General features: G+C 33.6%; 1 protein-coding gene across 1 annotated transcript; it reads left to right on the top strand.

Moving 5' to 3' along the window:
- Window positions 1-12439: 12439 nt before the first annotated feature.
- On the top strand, window positions 12440-14239 carry LOC147404370 (F-box protein SKIP22-like). Its single transcript, XM_086440298.1, has one exon. The coding sequence runs from the start codon at window positions 12497-12499 to the stop codon at window positions 13988-13990; it is 1494 nt and encodes a 497-aa protein (XP_086296424.1). The 5' UTR covers window positions 12440-12496; the 3' UTR covers window positions 13991-14239.
- Window positions 14240-22023: the final 7784 nt, after the last annotated feature.

The raw sequence follows: 22023 nt of genomic DNA, 5'->3' as shown, positions 1-22023 counted from the left end.
CCTTCTCTAATGTCTTGCTTTAATTTGTAGTTTCTCCCAAATTTAATTCTTGTTTTGTAGTTTTGTAATCCAACAACTCTTCCAAATCGATTTTTTGAAACTTGAATCATTAGCTATTTACAAAGTTTAGAGTTTTCCCCACTATCCCTGTGGATTCGACTCTTACTTACCAAAACACCTAAGATTTATTTTTATTTGTTGTTCTTCTACACGCAAAAGCTACGATGAACATGAATCATTTATGTTGTTTTATATAGATCTCTTCCTCTAAGTCAGCATGAATGGAAGTTTTTCTTACATCTAGTTGTTCTATTTATGCTTGCAACTAAGCCTAACACAACTCGAATGGATGACATCTTCACCATAGGTGAGAAAATTTCTTTAAAAGCAATTCCTTTTTGCTAACTAAATCCCTTAGACCCATTTATTCTTGAGTGCTATCTTGCCCTTAGGCAGTTTCACCAAGTCATAAGTGTGGTTCTCATGCAAGGATTTCATGTCTTCTTGCATAATTTTTAACCATGCTCTTTTATGCTCATATGCCATGACTTCTTGATAGCAATCTAGTTCTCCTTTAACTGTAGGAATATCATTATCAACTATATCACCAATGTCTTCTTGCACATATCCCCCCATCATCATCATGCATCATGAGTGGAGGAACTGGATCTAAGTTGACTTGATAGCCATTAAAGATTCTAACTTCTCAATTTTCTTAAAATCGTCAATGCTTCTAACAACTTTTTAGTAGTTGGATGCCATAATCTATACCAAAACTCTTCATGACCATAGTCTATTTTCATATTAAGAATATGTTATATGTATAATCTTTTCAACCACTATGTTCAATCACTGTTGAATGTCCTTGATTTTTTTACCCAAAATGACATCATCTTCTACTCCTTCAAAAATCCTCTCTCTTCATAGAGGTTAGAAGTAAACAAAAATCTTAGACTAATGATAAATTAACTTGAAAAAAGTACTGAACCATAGATCTTTTTCCTTGTGTATCCCCAAGAAAAAAAAATCTATGGTATGGTTATGTGCATATTCTATGCCAGGTAGTAAATTTTGAGTGGCTTTTTTCTTGTCAAATTATTGTGACTCAAATTCTTAAGGTTGAAGAAGAGGTTTCTTCTCTGAAGGTTAAAAATTACCAAGTCATTAAAAAGAAAATCAAGGGTTTAGCTAAGAGTGCAACTAGCTTTACAATGATATTGAGGAAAAAAGGCTAACAAATCTCAATGTCTTGTTTTACGCATCTCAAGGTCCGTTTGACAATGGATGAGGCTTAGTAAGGTCTTTTTCCTCACTATCAGAGTAAGACTAATGATCACGCAAAAGCATTAAAGTCATCTAAATCGATATATATGATCATTTGAATATGTCTTTATTTTCAAAACACAGCATCATTTTAAATTTGAGAGATTTAGCGAGCAAACCTATATGTTGCAATTTTATTACAAAAACTCCCTATTTTATCAAGTTTGTTATTGAACCAAACCTTACTTTATGAATCAAGTTAGCATGACTAACTTAGTAAGATTTCAAATCTTATTAAGGGTTGTTGTGCCCACATGGACTATCAAATTAGCACATCCAACAACAAATTCTTCTAAATTTCATGAAAAAACTCAAATTCAAAAAAAAAAAAAAATTTTGAATTTAATCATAGATGTTGAAAATGGATGACTATTGAATATTCAAATTTAAAATTAAAATTCAACAATGAAAATTATCTCTTTTTTTTTAATGTTAGAATTTTATCTTTTATAATCACGTGCATCAGATCATACTTTTATATACAATAAATTCATGCAGTTAGAATCCACTCCAAACTATGTTCAATAATATAATAAATTAATTGCATAAATTTAAAATTTATGACATGGATCTTACTCTTGAGTTTTTTGGATAACGAATTTGATAAAATAAGGTTTGGTGGGTAACAAACTTCATAAAACAAGGATCCTTTAAATTCTGATTTTTTTAATAATAAAAGTGCAACTCTGCCAGGTCATTAACTGCCTGATTGATTCAGCTGTCAGCTTCTGCTGTCAGAATCTGCTGTTAGAATCTGCTGTCAGAATCTGAAACACTGAAAAGCTTGCTTGATAGAGCTTTCTAAAAGTGCTGTGCTGTCAGAATCTGCTGTCAGAATCTGGCAATTACTGCTTGATACAGCTTCAAGAATTTGCTGTATTAGGGTAAAATGACCAAAATACCCTTAAAGTTGATAATGCACCCAGAATACATTAAAAATTACCAGAATACTCCTATAATTATATAATTACACTAAATATATATAAATATAATAAAATTATATAAAAATTAAAATAATTATTATTTTAATTTTAAAATGTCTATAAAAATTATAGAAAAATTTATAATTCTATAGAAATTTCGGCAACATCTCCTCTTAAAAATGGACATATGAAATTTTCCTGATAAACAAAATACCTGCATAATATACATTCTGACATCATTTAAACATCCAAAATTCACATTGTACATAACACATCCACATTACATCGTATATACATAACACATCCACATAACATCTAATATACATTCTGACATCATTTAAAATTCAATCGAATCTAATAGATAGAAATTATATCTTCAACAAAGTTAATATTATCACATTGAATTCCAAGAGTTCTCTCAACAAGCAGGGATTAGGCCTCATCAAGTGTAGGTCTCATTCAAGATAATGTGTATCTGGACATCCAAGAAGATATATCTACAAAAATACTCAATGAAACACTAAAACCCAATGAATTTAAACAGAATCAAAACATAAAATAAAGACAATCCAATGTTTTGCCATAACAAGAAAGAAAATCTAAACCACAAACCAAACAAAAGTAACCAGAATGCTTAGCATCCTCATGTCTTCTCAACTCCAACTAATCATTGAAGATGGATGAACATGTGGGTTCCCTTAATACATTTAATTGGAATTTTATTATAGCGGTTTAAACATTTAAGTGGTCTAGAATTTCCCTACTTTTGAAAAGGGATAGCTTTCACATGTTTCATGGATTAATGATCACTCAATGGAGTTACATGCTTGTTTTTTAACCTTTGGAAGCCCTTTATTAAGGCTTGATTGGGAAACAACCATGGGGAACCTTTTAGCTATTCCTTTGCTAATGCTCTGAAAGAGAAGAAAAAAGATCAATCCTCACCTACTCATTGTTTCCACCATTTTTCAATTGTAAAGTTCCCAATTACCAACAATCTTCGACGGGATATCACCGTTGAATCTAGGGAAGTGTATCACCACAAGATTGATGACACCGAAGGTAATGACCAGATGACAATGATTAATAACTTACGAACACAATGTTGAATAGTGTTTCAGTGTTTTCCATCACTAATCAATCTTTCTTTCCTATAATAATCTATTTCTAGTGATTTGAATAATTGACATAGAGTTAGATTAATACAGTTGGGAAGTAAAATTGAAGATAAGTTAAAGATGATGAGGTTTCCACAACAGATATCAAAGGTAATTAGTTCATAAACCTATTGAGAACTATCCTATAAATCTGACCTTGGTTAGCAATTTCGTTTACGGCAAAAGTATGGTATGGGAATAAATCAGGTACAATTCGGAAAAGTCATGACTTCAAACCGAACTAAACTGAACCAAGTTGCACCCCTAGTTAAGGCAGACACAAACCAGCTACAACCATAGATAACATGCACCACAACAATCCTGATTAAGAATTATAAGCAGATCACTAGGGAGGGAATTAGAATCCAACACATAGGGGTGTGTTGTTGCCCATGGTATAAAATAGTTAACTATTTATTCCAATAAAATAGTTACTTTGTTTTCAATTGTACAAATCATATATATAGAAAGAAAAATGGTTAGTGTGTTGTTGCCTTTTGTACAAATTATAAAACATACGCATAGAAACAAATTTTTTGATTGGAAATTATTTATTACTATAAAATAATTATTTTGTTGCATATTGACTTAAATATAAAATATGAAGATAAAACATCTTTTTTCTATTTGGTAACTATATACTACATAAAATATTTACCATGTTATCTATGGTACAAATCCAATATATAAAGAAACTTCCTTTTTATTTGTAATTATTTACTACTCTAAATAAATACTTTGTTGCTAATTGTATGACTATAAAGATAGAAGGTAGGGGTGGGGGTGGGGGGAATATTTCAGAATATTTTGATTTTTTTGGGTTTTAATTGGTTCCGTTTCAGATTTTTATTGGTCCCATTCATTCCAATTTTTGACGTCAAATCGAACTCAAACCAATTTTTTTTTGTTCGGTTCAATCCTGGTGGATTCGGGTTCGGTTCAAGTTCGATCCGGGTTTTAGGTAAAATGTACACCCGTAACTAGAGGTCAAAGGTGATGGAATTTATTTTTCACAACGGTTTAATGGTAGGTTGAAACAATGGAATTTTGGGTAGAAAATACAATGACTTTTAACAAAGGTTAAGGAGAGGTGGTAAGCGATGGATTGCGATATTATTGGCATTTGATATTGGTGTATGAATTTTATTATAGCGAAAAAACCCCATAGTATTTTAAGCAATAAATCATGATAATTCCTACAAATTTCACTATAATTTCCAAAAAATAACTACTATTAATTCCACACAAATTATAATAGCAACCCTCTCAACATATAATAGCAAACTCAAATTAAGAACGAATTAAAGACACTCACATCTCAGATTCCTACATGGAAACAATCAATTATCTAATAAGTACTCCAAATCCTCTAATTTGTCTTTAAAATACCCATTTTTCAATTTGTAACGTAGAGGATCTATACACCATCAACTAACAACCTGATTAAAAGAACAAGATAAACCCAGATTTCACTTATCCAAATTTTCTCAATCGCATCCACCAGAGAGAATGAATTTCGTTGAATCCAAGTTTTTACCCAAATCAATTTGGAATGGAAGAATATCGTATTTGGGTACACCCGATCATTTGGAATGGTGAATAAAAATAAATAACAAAAATAAGCAAAAATTTATGTTAATCGAACAAGAAATTGGTGAATATTATTTTTTTCTATTATAATTTTTTAATAAAAAGCTAACAAGAAATTGAAAATTACAAAAACCCTAATAGAGAGTTTTCTGTTCATCGAACATTCAAGTTGGAATTTCGTAAAAAATCGAAATCCATAACAGAGAGAGCGAGAGAGAGAGAGAGCTCACGGCGAATGAATCGAAAGCCGATCGGAAAAGAGGCAAAGGAGAGATTGAGTTCACGGCGGAAAACTGATCGGCGTCGTCGTCAGTTTAACCAAGACAACGTCTTCGTTGTCGTCGATGGTAAACGGTCGGAAAAGTGATCGACGTCGTAGAGGTGGGTCACCGTTAGCTGTCGGAATCGATGAGAGAGAGACAGTGTGTGTGATATGGATCGTTAACAGTCGAAGTTATAATCGCGGACTGAGCGTGTAAATTCGATAAATGATGAAGGGTATATTTGTCATTTCACTACGACGCGTTAAAACGCAGCTGCGCGAAACGGCTCACATGCGCTTTTCAAAACTCCATTTTTTTTTTCAAATTTGCGTTTACAACTTCAAAACGTCGCGTTTAGAAGTGATATCAAGCACGCGAAATTTCGTAAAATCTCACTTTTTGACGCAAACGCCGGTAAAGCCGCGTTTAGAAGCGCAATCAATCGCACCCTAAATTTTCACTAAAACGTAGCTCCGTCTAACAGTCCAAATCTTATTAAAAGTAACCCAAAAAAAACAAAAAAAAAATAGTATACAATAAAAGATAAAAGTAAAAAAAAAATTAAAATTAAAATTAAACAATGAAAAACAATGAAAAAGAAAAGTAAAAGGAAAAGAGTGCAGGAAACCCGTGGATGGAACAATGACAGAGAGATTGGAAGGGACGTGTCGACCTTGATCCCTAAAAGACACTGTTATTACCATCTTTCTCTCTCTCTCTCTCTCTGTCTAAGGCCTCAGCACTGAAGTACGGTACATAGGACGGACGGGGACCTGTCAACTTCACAAATATATCAGAGATTCAGAGCATCTTAGCTGACGTTCTTCATTGGTTTGTCTATCCACGTGGCATCTTACCTCGCGTGCTCGTTTTCGTTGACTGCTTTGTTTTGACTTTCATGCACAGCTATTAAAGAATCTTGAAGTTGATACGCGGTTTAAATATTCACCTTGCTTTGATTTACTTTTACAGCTTTTAACAACAATTTTAGCGTGACGTTATGGTCTTTTCTTTGTCCGTTAATTTTGACAAAATGGAGAAGATGGAGAGATATATGGATAGAGGCTGGTGCTGTTTCACATGGGTTGAATTCATTTTTCCAATCCCATTGGATTGGTTGGTATTAGGGTGTTATTAGGGTGCAAATATTGTAATAATTGGAAAAATTCAATTCAATTAAAAATAACATTTCTCTCTTGAAAGGTTAATTAAAGGGCATTTTAAAAAAACACAACCAATTAAACTGGTGATATTAGATTTACCACCTTCAAAATGCAAGAGTAAGTTTACCCTCCTGACCATAAGTCAAAGTTCCATTTTCTTGATGATTTAATAGTGAAAATTTGAATTTCTTTTTTTTTTTAATGTTCTTCAAATACATAAATTATTAAATCAAAATTTTGAAAAAAAAATCAAAATTTCATTGTCAAATCGTCTAGAAAAAACAACGATGACTTATGATCGGTTAAAATTTTGAAAATAAAAAATGGTATGTGATAGATTTATAGAAAAAAATGGACACCATGGTTGAATTCAAACCATTGAAAAAATCTAGGATAGCATTTAAGCATGCTGAAATTTGAGTCGAGTGAAAAAATGAGATAATTCCTCGATTTTTATGCCAAGTTATGGGTCCAGTAAGAATGTTTTTAGAAAAGTTGGAATTTTGAAGATTAAAGCACACCACTGAACTGGTGACAAAATTTTATTAATTGTTGACTACATAAGTTTGGCGTGAAACGAAAACTTGAACATCGTAGAATTAATTAACGAAAATAAAATTAATAATGACCTTTACATCATTGATTAGTATAAATACTAAACTTTGATTAGAATTTACAAATTATTTTACATAATTCTCGGCAAACTCCAAGAGAGAACCTGAACCCTAATGTTTCAAGATAGAGAACTCCAAGGCTAAGGAATGAGAATTGAGAGATCGGGAGAAGAGAGAAACAACCGCAAAAAATCTTCAATCTAAACTGAGCAATTCGTGATTGGAGCAAGTTGAATTAATGAGTTTCAAACCAAAACCCTATTCATCGTCGTAGCAGCACAGGAACAAATGTAAGGAGATTTTTGAACTTTTCTAATAGTCGTAGATTTCAGTATAAATTTTTCTTCCAAATCAAAACCCCAATATTTTAGAAAAATTGGGTCAGCAGGTGCATTTTTTCTAAAACTCATGATTGATTAGTGAGTTTCAATAGTTATAGATTACGATTTTGAGTTTAAATGATCTTTAGAAGTTTACACTGAAAAAGTTAATTTTTGGGACGAAAATTCTCATTTTCGAAAAAAAAAAACCATGCATTATGTGCAACACCTAATGATGGCACTACCCAAATCTAGTGGTGGCATCACCAGAATTCAATTTTTGTCATCAGTAAAATACCTTGTAGTGGTGGCACCGCTACCTCCTGCCAACTCCCACAACCACAACCATCTCAGTCATGTTTTGGTATCGTTTTAATAATGATTTTTTTAAACATGATTACTCTTAAAATTTCTTGCATAGTCATTTCAATTACATTTAAAAATTATTTCAAGCACTTTGGTGTTATCAGAATGTTGACGTTGATGATTAACTGATGGTTGAATTGATTATGCGTATGGTGGAGATGCTTGTATGTGCTAAGGTGCCTAGAGTAAATTATACATAACTAGCAACGACGTCGTCATGTGTTGATGAGACTCAATGTTTGTGATGAGACAATAAACTTTTTGGGTGGGTGAATCTCTAAGACTAGTTGGGGAGACAATCTCTATTGGTGTTGGTGATTCCTAGAGTTGTCGTGCGAGATAACAGACCCCTTCATCTCGGAGTGTTGAAAGAGACAACAATCCCCTTTGGCGTAAGTGAGTCTCAAGACTATAGTGTGGATCCCTTTAGTGTGGGTAAGTCAACAACTATAGCGTGGGGATAATAGACTCCTTTTATTTGAGTGAGTCCTTATATTAAATTAGAGACAACATATCTCTTTAGTAGGATGAGTCTATAGATATATTTAGTACAACATGCCTGTTTGATTTGGTGAGTATCAAGAAGCAACAAATTCTTTTTTTTTTTTTTTTGCTTTTCAGCTTTTCCTAGGTATCCTCACCCTTCAGGAGGGACAAATCCCACGGTCACACGCACTGCCCCCTCAGAAAGTCCTATGTACTACTAGTAAAATTGAGGGTCAACCAGACCTTGGAGAGTGGCCCAAGGAATTCATTATTTCGTGGGGTTTCGAACACTTGACCTACCCTTCCCAAGGAGCTTATTAAGCTTCGACTTGCCACTAGGCCAATTCGTTGGGGTTATCGAGAAGCAACATACCTATTCAATTGGGTAAGCTTTGAATTGACTAGAGTGAGTGGACCAGGTACCTATGGCACTTGTGTGTATGTTTTTTATTTTCTTGTCATTATGGACCAAGAGTAGATAAAGTTAAGAATATATTAATGAAAAAATGGTCCCTTATATATTTTTCTTTATGTTAAAATTGTTAGCATGTTCTTTATTTATTTATTTTTTTGTTCAATCAAATCAGCGTATTGTTTTACAAATGGAATAGTATGTTTATTCAATGCATACAAGGAGATTATTAGTTGGAAATAGTGGTTTTATACTCGATAACCCCCATTACTCACCCTATCCACATTTTCAGGTTAAGAGGTATTGTTAGCTAAGGAGCCTTTTGAGGAATATCTACCTCTAGTGGGTAATGTAGATGTGGATTGCCCTCTTTTAGAACAAGGTGGGGGATATTATTACTAGCTAGGATCTTCTTCGATGCTCTGAGATTAGAACAAGTTTTAGTTTCAAGTATTGAGAAAAAGGAATATGTGTTAGAAAGAGGAATAACTTCTTTGTTTTCTTTTATTGGCAGTTTGTTGCCAAGTTTTAGTATATATAATGCTATTGTTTATTCCTAACACCTTGCTATTTTTGTTAGATTTAATATTAGTTAAGTTTAAATTCATTTTTCAACTACTTAATTATTTATTTAAGATGTTTTATTTGCCAAATGATTATTGTTTGGGTAGAGTTATAGTTATCCTTGGTTAGAGATTTAGTTATCACCTTGACACAGAATCCTATGGATTTGTGTTAGAATTTTGGTGGCGTTACACCTATGTTATTTTATTTTATTTTATTTTCTTCATTGGTATATGTATAATAAATTATAACGATTATTTCCCCCTAAAAGCACTTTTGATCTGCGGGTGTAGATCCATTTTTCCTTTTTTTTTTAGTCGCTACCTAGTTTGATGGTCTAGGAAACAAAAATCAACTCTAAACACATAAGAAATACTAAACTTCGAAAAAATTACAGGTATGAGGATCACGTTATAGGATCAGAAGGTGTTAAACACCAATCCCACCTGGTAAAAACTGGTTTCTACTCTTCCAAAATATTTACATTGCAAAATAACCTAAAAAAATGAAATAAAAACTACTTTTTCTTTTACCTAAATGATCACAATAATCGACTCTCTCATAAATTAATGGTGAGCGTTCTTCGTGTGAATCTTATTGTGTTATCTCTGTTGTTAGATCTGCTTATAATCTTCGAGATGAGACTACCTTCTTCTAGATCTAGATGTTTTATTGGTTTTTGGGTGTTTTTAGAGCTTATGGGTGTTTTTTAGGTTGAAAATTAAAGCTTAGGGGTTAGCTATTGACTTGGGACTCCAGATTTAAGGTTTTGGAAAGTATTTAGAGGGTTTTTGACCTTGATTTTCTAAGATTTTTCTTGACTTACGAAATTAGGTGGTGGAGGCTCATTTTTAAAGAGTTTTATGATAAGATTAGGGTTTGATTAAGTTTCTTAGAGATAAGGTCTATCTCTAATCTGTTAAGATTTAGATAATATTTTAATTAATTTTGTTTATTGAATTTTGTTTCGATTTTTTAAAGTTAAGTAGAATGAGATTTTTTTTTTAAATTTTGGAGAACCCCCCCCCCCTAATGAAGGATTTTTTATTAAATTATTCTAAATTCTTTGGGACCCTCAGTAGAGGGTTCTTTATTAAATATCAGGTGGGGCCCCACTTGAATAAATGATCATCACTTAAAATTTGGTTCATGGACTTGAATAATTGAATTTATTTGTTCAAAAAATTTAATTTGATTTATTAAGGTTTCACTTTACGTCAATTAATATTTTAATTATTAGTTTCAAATTTTAAAATTTTAGGATTGGAAAATTATCATTTTGCCATTAAAGAGGATTTTTTGTATTGAAAGGTTATTTTTCGATATTTTGAAATGCTTTGGAATTAATTTTTCGTAAAAAATTTAATGAGAGTATTGGTTTATGTCACTTATGGGTTTTTTGCGTGAAATGATTGTGGACCCTAGGAAGGGTATTTTTGTAATTTTGTCAAATTTTGTGAAAATTGGTAAAACAATTTATTTGATTTTAGTTTATTGTTTTATGTGTTTGAAAGAATTTTCCTAAGCATAATGCAGACTTTAAGGATGTTCTGATGTTAAGGGTATTTTGGTAATTTGATTATTTTTTTTGTGATTTTTCTCGTAAATCTTCTTTTTATCTCAAAATGATGAATTCTATATTTTGAGTCGTATTTTCCTAACATAATGTGATTTCTAAAGTTTGTTTGTTTGAAATATCTTACTTTAACTTTGGAAATACATTTAGTAACAATTAAAAATATTAGAATATTCATTTATTATTGGGAACTGTCGTAATTGAGTTGACAAGTTGATTATACTTGTATGTAACCTTTTGAAACTAACCTTATATTATAATATTAGAATATTCATCAATTCCAAGAAACTTTATACCTTTCGTTTGTATGTAACCTTTTGAAACTAACCTTATATTATACTTCTTATTTCTTCCTTCGCCCTTTCCTTGAATTTAAAAGCCCATTTGCACCTAATTAGTCTTTCCGATCTTTTGGTAGCTCCAACAAATCTCAAGTTTGATTCTTATGAACATTACTTGCAGTTGCTTCATTAAAAAGCTTGTCTGCATACAAATGATTCACATGTCTTAAACGATCTAATGTTATTGTTAGTGTTTGCTCAACATGCTCCTTCTTATTCTTAAATACATAATTTCATTATCTTGCTACTTGTCCATTGGGATTATTATTTTTGAGAATTGAATTAATGTTTGGTTCAACATCAAAGCATTCTACATTACATTGAACATCTTCTTCATTACTTCTGAACCATGTACTAATCATCCTCTCTTTTATTTTTCTATCAATAGAGTTCTATAAAGAATCGTGATAATCTGACACCCCCCTCTGACATACGCCCCCATCACATAACCATAGATCATTTGCCTTGGGATACATAAGAAAAAGATTTATGATTATGTGTATTCCGAAGCAAATGAACTACGATTTTGTGATGGGGGTGTCAGAAAATCATTATTCGTCCATAAATCGTATGCTTCGGTTCATGCAGGGGTAGAGCTAGTATATAATTTTTTGGGATCTTTTAGATATCCTTGCATTTATATTTTATTTTGAGATGCCCTTGTATTTTTTCAACTAATTACATACCCCATTTCCCCCCACTTCTTCACCTCCCTCCCCATTTCCCCTCACCTCCTTCCAATTTCTGCCTCGTCGCCCTCCCTTCAATTTTTTGAAGATGACATTGCCTCTTGACTTGATTCTTCTGACCTAAATATATAATTTTCATCAACTTCTAATAAAAAAACCTTCTTAGTTTCTTTCAAAACCATTTATCTTCAATCTCTTTAATTATAATTTACCCCCACCGACAAAAAATCCTAACTCCACCCTTGGGCTCATGGTCCATGCTATAGGATGATCTACTCAGATTTATTTGATTGACTATTTGCCAAGAAATATCTCTTTTAGGAATAGGTGATCTAAAATTATTTTATTGTGTCATTCTGATCATAATTTAACGTTTGGGAAGAATTACAGACGTTGAAGTATTGCGTACGTGACACTCTTTAGCCCAACTGACCATGGATATTTGTGTCCGCCCATGATGGGCCTACAAACTATAAAGGAAAATGTACAGGAATCAATTGGATTTGTTATTACAAATCCACCTGAGTTTTCATGTCTGGGCCCATAAGGAAATGGTCCCAAAGGTTATCTTACGTGGCAAATTATGGACGATGAAGGATTGAACTCTCTGGAGGAGCATTTATTTATTTATTTATTACAAAACCGCCATATCTATTATCTAAAGCTGCTTCTCTCTCTGTCTGTGCGTGTGAATTTCGTTGCAAGAAAAATGAAATTGAGGATAAGGTCGTTGGATTCGAAGGAGACTTTGAAGATCGAAACACCATCTCTATCTACTCTTCAAGATCTCAAAAACGCCATTGCAGAGAAGATCTCAGCTCCCTCTGAAACCCTAAACCTCTCTCTCAACCGCAAAGACTTGATCCAAGCTGCTTCTAATGATTCTCTGCAATCAATCGGAATAGCTTCTGGAGATCTAATCTTCTACAATGTAAACCCTAATGGGTTTTCAGGAGAAACCCTAATTCAAAATCCGATTTTGCAAGGGGAAAGTTCTCGAATTCAGGCAAGTAATCTCGAAACTAACTTGGAACAGAAAGAGAAATCTCATGTATCCATTACGTCTGATTTCAATTCTGAAGAAACTAATGAAACCCTAATTCCACCTCTAGCGGTCGAAGAAGAAGAAACCCTAGGTTTCTATGATGAAATTGATGAAAATCCTAATTTTTTGATGGGGAATTCTTCTCCTGTTCCTTGTTTCCTAAGAAAAATTTTCAAAGAGAAGGCCGATAACATTGAGGGCGATCAGGAGCTCTTGATAATTGCAGTTCATGCTGTGTTTTTGGAGTCTGGGTTTGTAGGTTTTGATTCTGAAACACAGAAGAGGATCAATGGGTTTCATCTTCCCAAACATTGGGCATCGAATTCTGTTACAATGTCCGTTTGGTACACAGTTCCTGGTCTCGTGGATTCTGATGGGAATGTAGTTGAGACAGCTGTTCTGAAGTTTCAAATTCTAGGGAAATATGTGAATGTTCATGGGTCTTTGAGCAGGAACACTGGGGATTTGTACAGGTTGTGTTTGGATAAATCTCGGTTCCTCGAATCCATAAATTTCATGTTTATGAATCAAAATTTGATTGGTTCCACGAATGAAAAAGGCCTTATTTTTAAGGCATCTCATGAAAGGGTAGTTTTTGAATTTTGGAAAACAGTGAAGGATGAGCTTGCTTTGCCACTCCTTATCAATCTATGTGAGAAAACCGGATTAGATCCTCCACCTTGCTTCATGCGCCTTCCGACTGAACTTAAACTCAAGATACTTGAATTTCTTCCTGCTGTTGATATTGCAAAGACGGGTTGCGTTAGTTTAGAATTGAGAAATTTGTCGTCCAACATAGATCTGTGGAAGCAAAAATTTGAGGAGGAATTCACATCGTCAGATATAGATGGAATGATAGTTATACAAAGTGAACATTGGAAAGAGAAGTTTGTTGGGTGTTGGGAGAATAGGAAGAGAAAAAGAAGAGCACCAACACAGCGATCTTTTAGACCATTTTTTCCTCAGAGGTCAGAGCCTAATCCATTGTTTAATCCTGGGACAGGACGACTGATTCGTCCATTTTCTTTTCCAGGAATGCTGGGTGGAGATCGTGATCGATTTCCTGCACCACCTTTAAGAGATAGTGGCATTCGTCGCTCTCCTGTAAGGAGAGGAGGCTGTATACAGCATCCAAATCTGGGTGGTTCCAATGCCTAGTCTGCTCATTTGATGTTTCTTCGGCAGTGGACGATTACTTGGTTGAGGTTGAGTGAGATGGGTTAAGATTGCTTGATAGGTATTTTAATGGATAACATAGGTCTAATGCTTAGATGGATATGTATGCATGTGTATGTATGAATATCCTTGAAGTGATTTTATGTCAATCTTCGATGTTGAATCATCTTTTGAGATCTCATATAGGGACATATGGAACCATGTTTTTATATATATATAGTTTTTCTGTAACCCAGCTTGGTTTTGTATGTGTGCATGGAATGAATCCAAGCTTAAATTGTAGAACTTACTTGCAGTAATGGTTAATACTCTAAACATTAATGTGCTGGTGTAAAGAAAAATAAATAAATAGCTTTCTTTGTGATTTAGTATTGCATGTATGGCTTGATTATAACTCAGTTTTACAGTTAATTTCCTGCAATGGACATGACATGTGGGAGCTTTTTAATCAAATTGGAAAATGGAATAGTTGGGGAACCCAATATGTTTCAATTTACAAAAGCAACATTATTGATAGTCATCGTGTTATAATAATTAGGAGCAACAAGGATTAACATTCCATATTTCAAAGGTTATTATTATTATTTTTTTAATGAGTTTTGCTCCAAGTTTAACATTCTACACTTTGGTTGCTGGGTATATTTGTCACCATGGTTTAAAATTTTGTTTTGTTTAGGAATGTTTTGTACAAAATATTTCGTAATTTCAACATTTCGAGACGAAACACTTGTAGAATCGAAACATTATAAGTTTCATTTGATTTTTCTTGAAAGAGTGAGATCCAGACCATATTTATGACGAGAGAGAGGTACTTGGATCGTCGAAGTCGCACAAGAATCGTGCCATCAGAGTTCAGGTCAGATCCTTTTTCTTCTCTCTCTCTCTCTCTCTGTGTCTGCAGAAAATGATGTCAAAATGCGTCTTTTTAAAGAATGACCTGCCCCTTGACTTAGTTCTCTTCTAAAAGACTTCTTTATATGTTAATACTAATGTTTTGGAATGTCTCGTTTCTCTCAGAATTTTCGGTATCATTTCGGTTTTTTGAAAAACTGAAACAACAGAACGAAACGAGATTTTAAACCATGATTGTCACTTACGCTAAAGATGGAGATGTATGTTTTAGTTTAACTAGGAACATACTGGCCATTGTCGTAGAAGATTTATTATGTTCTTTGTGTGTGAATAGGGATTCCAACTTATCAAATTTTACCATGTGGATAATAACCCACTATTAATTATCGTCCTCGTGGCAACACAAGTGAGAAGTTAGTGAGGAATTGTGCAAACATCATGCTTCCATCCATTTTCTCAAAGCGAAGTCCCTGACGAGAGGTGGCAAAGAAGGTATTGCCCACATAGTTTACTGGGTTGAAGCAATTGACAATCGTGAAAGAGGTTACAACCATTCACAATCAGAAACTGATTGGAACAACTCATTTAATAAAAGGCCTAAAATAGGAGGATTTACCCGTACAAGAATTGCCCATTTAACTTGAGCATCAGAGTGTTTGTTTTGTAGGGATCCAGTTGGGTTGACTCGGAGAGTTAGATACAGACTTGGTGAATTTGAGTATTGGTGAATCTATCTTGAAGTTTGTGTGATCAAGAAAAGACCACACGTTCTCTATTAAGAACTTGACAATTACTATTATTTGGAACCATAATCTGATGATCAGATTGTATGTCTGTATAAAGCTTAAGACCTCCTCGAGATTCAGTTCATTCAATTCTCCACCTGAGAAATGTGCTTCCCCTAAAAATTCATGGACTGGATTTACTACCAAGTTGAATGGGATGGGTTAGATGAGAGTGAGCGTAAACAGCTTCTTCTAGTTCTAGGAAGATGGGAGCCTTTGAACTTTTTCCTGATTAGCATTATCGGCTTTCCTTTATAGGATCCAGATCTTTGCATTTTCTATTCAAGTCGTGGCTGGCGCTGGGTCATGTGTTCTTGGTTTCTAAGAGGATTCCTTAGAGTTATCTTTTTTGATACTTTTTACGGGATTTTAAAGGAGAGAAATAGCCATGTCTTTTGAGGGCAAGGAAAATTTGGATCATGATATCATTATCTCAATTTTAGGTTCCTTATTTTTTGGTGCAAGTATTTTAGGAGTTTTAAGGGTTTTTATTTTTATTTTAGAGTATTTCATAGGTAGGTGTTACTATGTGTGTGTGTGTGTGTGTGGTGTATCAACTTGTAGTAGTGGTTTTTATGGCTGTATTTGTTGTTGGTCGAGTTGATCCCTTTAGAAAGAAAGAATCAAAGAAAGGAGAAAGAAGATGACCATCTCATTTCCAAACACTACAATCTATTCCACACCCTAGGAGTAAGATCCTCTAGACCAGGCGACGTACACAGCCGAACAGTCCTCTGATTTTATGCTTTCTACACAAACTTTATACAGGGATTGTCTCCTGTTGACAATCCTATACTCCCTTCAACTTTCCCAACTCTACAGTTTAGCACTCTACAAAAGGAATTCCCAAAGCCCACCACGTAACTTTCATCTTCCAGTATCTATTTTCTTTTGATAGCCTCCTTCATTTCACTTTCACTGGTTAGTCCTAGTAATGCCCCCAGACTGTATTTTTTCCAAACAAGGCCCTCAGTAACAAGACATGGCAGGGGCATTGGTGAGCCCAAACGAAAAGACAGAACCAAATCAAATGCTTCGTACCTTGTCTCACAGGTCGTTTTTGGCTCTTCTCCTTCCATGATAGATTATCTCCCAAGTCTAACCAAGATGTTCGCTAATATAATTTTTTTTTTAATGTTCCCACGGTTTTCAGAGAGGAATTGACATTGGCAACTGCTTTTTTGCCTGTTATCTAGTGCAGTACCGAACTTGAGTTTCATGTTCATGTAGTTTGGTCTAACTTTGGTCAGAAATAGTGCATATTGATGTTTTAATCAGTTAATTAGGTATGTCACCCTTAACCCTTTAGAGATAATGATTGCATACAATAGTTTGAACTTTTGAAGATTGTTTGGAGAAATATGAGTTGCTAATTTTTGGCCCGCTCAGGATGAATCTCAAACCTAGACCAAGGTCTTTTTAGGAGTAATGACTACTCTCAACCAATGGTAGTTCTGATTAGCCCACTATTGTTCCCCGTCCCATTTCTCTATCATATGACTTGTTTCATTTTCTCTATCATATAACTTCTTCATGGAATGTAACCCCGAGTTGAGATAAATAGCATCATTCAATTTGGCTTGTGGACCCTGATTACGCTATATTCACCTTAAGAATTCTGATTTGGGAATTAACTCATATATTATAAATAGGATCTTAGAATTGTATTTCTTATTACCTATACTATAAGTAATAGTCTTAGGCCTTTTGGCTCATTCAAAGGGGGCCTATCTGAACCACTTTCCTTTTCAGTAATATGACCCAGGGCTCTCTCTGGAATGTGGGCTTACTGAAACTCACATTTCAATAGGATGAAAAGAATAGCAGATTTGAAATGACACCAACTTTATAAATTACTCTGAGTTAGGGGTTCTTTGTTCTAACAATATGTATTAACTATAAAGTAGGAAATATTTCTTTCAGTCACCATTCTTTCCTGAAAATTCATCGAACCCCCAAAACACCTTCAGATCACTAATCACTGAATGCTACAGTGAGTCTTATTTTTCTAATTTGCTTTGAGAGTGTCAACAAAAGTTCATGATTCCTGATGTATAAATATCATAATTTTGTACCAGTTACCTTGAATCGATTTTTGTAGTTCCATTGTTGACTCTCCCCAATGGCAGGCTAATACAGTAGCCTTGGTGCACGCACGTGTGTGCCAAGAACACCATACTATTTCCATATCTTCTCACTCATATGGTGCATTCGATCTCCCCATTTGGTAGTCAGGCATTGGAAGCAAAATCATATAAGCTTAGTAGTTCTTATCTGCAGAAGCTGATCTATTTGATTCTGTTTGTTTCTCAATTCCCGTGGATAGTCTATTCTGGTTTATTACTTAATATTATTATTATTTTTTTTGGTGTGTATGTACATGTGTGGGTGCGTTTTGGGTAGCTGGCTTAAAAGCCAGTGTGAATGTTGTTTAATATATACTATAGTTTGCATGTGCCTACTGGCATGATCATCCTCTTTGGGGTTGGGGGGCAGGGAAGAGGAAAGATAATGAAGTTGAAAGGATATTATTGGAAAAAGGGTAGTAGAGAAAATACAATAAAGTTGGAGAGGTTTTCTTGAAAAGGGAGGTAGAAGAGGAAAGACGATAAAATTGGAAGAGCATTTTAAGAAGGGAAGAGAAGAATAAAGAATAAAATTAGAAGTTATCCTCGAGATTCATAGGAAGATTAAATCTCAGTCTCTCTTTATGTAGGGCATAAAGGGAGTGGTGTCTACAGTTTGTTTCATAGATAGATAATCATGGTTCTTAGATATATTTTAGTACACCATTTTGTCATGTAAGATTCTTGGACACCCTTGACATTTAGATGACATATCATCGAAGCCTCATTGCAGAACAAAAAGTTAGTTTCATGTGAATGAATGAACCCTGTTACTCCCTTCAATTCTATACGAATTTAATGAGATGTATGATTGAGATTCATGTTAGGGAGTAATTTCCATTGTTGGAGGGAGGCGTTAGAAGGTGACGAATTTTTACTAAATAACCCTCTTTTGTCCGGGTTTAGAATGGGTGGATATGATTGCCCCGATCTTGTGCTCAGCTCTTACATAAAAGTTTCTTGGTTTTCGTCATCTCCAGAGTTCACACTTAGTTTAAGAGCAAAATGATTCTTACGGCTCCACTGTGTTTTGCTTAAACCATTTATTTTGAAGGATATGGGATTCTTTATTGTGCATTTGTTTGTTTAATCACTATATACTTATGTGGTTTTCATTAGTGATGTTCTGTATTTCATGTACTCTTTGATAACTTAATATTATGTTTTAGAAATCGACCCAAATAGTATAATCCAAAAGTTTAGGAGTATATTCCCTTAGCTGTACTCTTAAGGCCTCGTGTTGGAAGTGTTGGGTATAAATAAATAAAAAAGGTGAGGGACCAAACTTTTTAGAAAGAAAAAAATCCTCTTTAAGCTTTAAAGTTAAAACCCTCTCCAAAAGATTACTCTGTGCTTGGATAAAGCAAATTTGATCATCATTTAGATGTAGATAAATATGTTGTCAAAGACCCCATAAAAATCGCCTGAGATCGTCTCTTACGTTAGGACCACATCACCATACTTACTTTGTTGAAAAATAGGATCGTCAAGCTGGAATCTCATATCGCACTTCTTGGCATGATAGTTGATTAAGATCCATAGATAATGATGAAAAAGCAACTATGTTCGTAATCCACTGTCACATCAAGAAGTTTCAGCATTACTCTAAATAATAATAAATAAATAGTTGTGATAGTTTGACTCTCCCTTTTGATATACTCTCCTTTCCTCTCTTGATGTGACATGTGCGTAGAATCATAATTTTTTCTTGGGATACATAATTACACATTCTCATAAAATATGAGTAGTAATGTATCCCAAGGAAAAAAAAATCGATATCTCTAAGCACATGCCACACCAAGAGAGTAGAGGGGAATATGTCAGAGGGGGAAGGAAAATACCATTATTCATAAATAAAAGTTGAACAATGATTTTTGAAGCCCCCCCATCCTGCCCATCCCCTTCCCAACATGCTCTCTTGACGTGGTATATGCATAGAATTATAAATATTTTTTTTTGAGGTATACAATTACATATATTTATAGAGATGAATAATTGTGTATCCCGATAAAAAATCTATGGTTTTATGTACATATCACATCGAAAGGGTATGTCAAACGGATAATCCGATTATCACAATTCATAAAAGTTTGTTTAGCCCAACGTGGAAAAGCAACGTCTAGTAAGCTAAAGGAGATTGAAATTGAATACTTTTATAATATTTGTTTTTAAAATATCAGTTGTGTAATTTAAAAAAAATTAAAGAGGTATTAAGGTAAATTCATTATAATTTTTTATTTTAAGTTAGATTATAAATTTAGAGAGCTTCTATTACCTCATCAACTTTTACTTATGCTACCCCAAGATGTGTGCTAATTCTTTGGTGATTTACCTGAGTTGGGGTGGTGTTAGCAAAAGTTGGCAATTCAATAGAATCTCTCTAAATTCATCTGGATATTAAGTTCACCAAAACTTTTATTTGACTAATTAAAACACCTTTCTTTTCTTATTACAAGGTGGATTAATAGGCGCTTTCAATGGAAATGTCTATATTTTTGTAGGGAGATTTAGGAACATCAGCCCTCGTGAAATAGTCAATATTATGCTTTCCCTTAACCACTGATCGGATCTAACTTGAAATCCGATCGGATAACTTTAATTCTAAAATGATGTTTTGGATTTTGTTGAGGATCTGATCCGATAAGATTTCTATTTGATATCTTATTGGATTGGATCTGGATCAACCATGTCTTGATCCGATAATATGTTGGAAAGTATATATATTATATTATATATATATATATGTTGAGATGTATGAAATTTATTTAGGTTTTGTATATAAAATTAGGTTTGGCCCGACTCAAACCTGATCATTAATGGATCTGATCTGGATCTTAATATAGAGTTTTGATAAAACCCAATTTAGATCAGTCCTGGATCTACTCTGATTCTTATTGGATCGATACCAAAATCCGGACCCGATCCATTGATAGCCATAATAATCACAAAGTCAATGTTGTTGATCGACAAACAATAAATTAACTAATGATGAGAATTTGGTTTTATTTAAAGAGTCCTATTGGATTACCTTCTAGGGCACCACAATCAAAATCCCAAACCAAGCTGAGAAAGTCGAATAGTTCAGATTGCTCTTATTTAAGAAGAGAAAGAGAAAATATTTTTAGGGCAACTCAACAACAGAAGAAGAGATAATAGAAAGTTTATGTGTACATTGTGTGTTAAGGAAAGTTTCTTATAAAGACCCCAATAAAATTGACCGTTCAACAACAGTTAGATAATATAAAGACAAATATTCTAGTCACAACGGTTAGAAAACGGGTCAGATTGACTCAATTAAACCCGATTCAAATTAATTCTTTGATTAGAAAAAATAAGCCAATCAATCTTGCGAACAAATCAATGGATCCAAATTCCAATTGAAATCTTGAATTTTCCTCTTAGGCTCTCATGCGCACGTGAGCTTCCTATCCTTTCTAATCTTACAACGTAAGTAAATAAAGATAATACATAAAGACATAACTAGTCTTTCTCATAGTCGATGTAGGAGTAAATGTTTTAGAGAACAAATTAAACACTTGCCACTTGTGTGATAGAAATACCTAATATAGTTAACTAAGTAAAAAAGTTAATTTTGTATTTGATAACACCAAAGTAGATAAATGTTAAGAGTACACAACTTTATATTTAATTTTAACCAAAATAACTAAAACTGCTTTGTATTTGAAAATTCTTAAAATAGTTTTAAAAAAAATACAATAATCCCCACAATTTTCAAAACATAAATAAGGAAATAAGGAGATAAAAATCCAATGCTTCCAAGTTGGTGTCTTTTGGACTATGAACCGACACTTAAGGTGAGTAAGTAGTGATCCACAAGGATTTGGTGAAACTAAAAGTTTCTATTAACCCTAATTCTTTAGTGTTAATTAGTCGACTCACAACCCACATTGACTTCTCGAAATCTGAGCTATTCTAATCGGATTGGCACAAATAGGCTGTACACCATACCTAGATATTCATGATTTAGAGAGTCTGCCTAAACTTGTATAGGTAGTAGACTCACTCCCACACTCAAATAGGTGGATCCATCAAGTGTGCATTGCACTTAAACAAACAATTTATAAAAGAATATGACATCCATTAAGAGTATAACTCAACCTCATACATTGCAATTTGCACTATCTACATCATAAGAATGAACTTTCAATAATGTAATTAGTGATAGTGCACTATCAGATCAACCAGTGATTTGTTATTATCCATATGAACCTAATTCATGGGATCTGCAATC

This window comes from Akebia trifoliata, chromosome 4 (genome assembly GCF_017979445.1).
Source record: "Akebia trifoliata isolate Shusen 1 chromosome 4, ASM1797944v1, whole genome shotgun sequence".
In the NCBI taxonomy this organism is placed as follows: domain Eukaryota; kingdom Viridiplantae; phylum Streptophyta; class Magnoliopsida; order Ranunculales; family Lardizabalaceae; genus Akebia; species Akebia trifoliata.
Note: the sequence above shows the minus strand (reverse complement) of the source record. Positions and strands in the feature narration are given on the sequence as shown.

What these genes read in the sequence shown, in the direction of transcription:
- LOC147404370 (XM_086440298.1), top strand. Translation starts at nt 12,497, where the DNA reads ATGAAATTGAGGATAAGGTCGTTGGATTCGAAGGAGACTTTGAAGATC.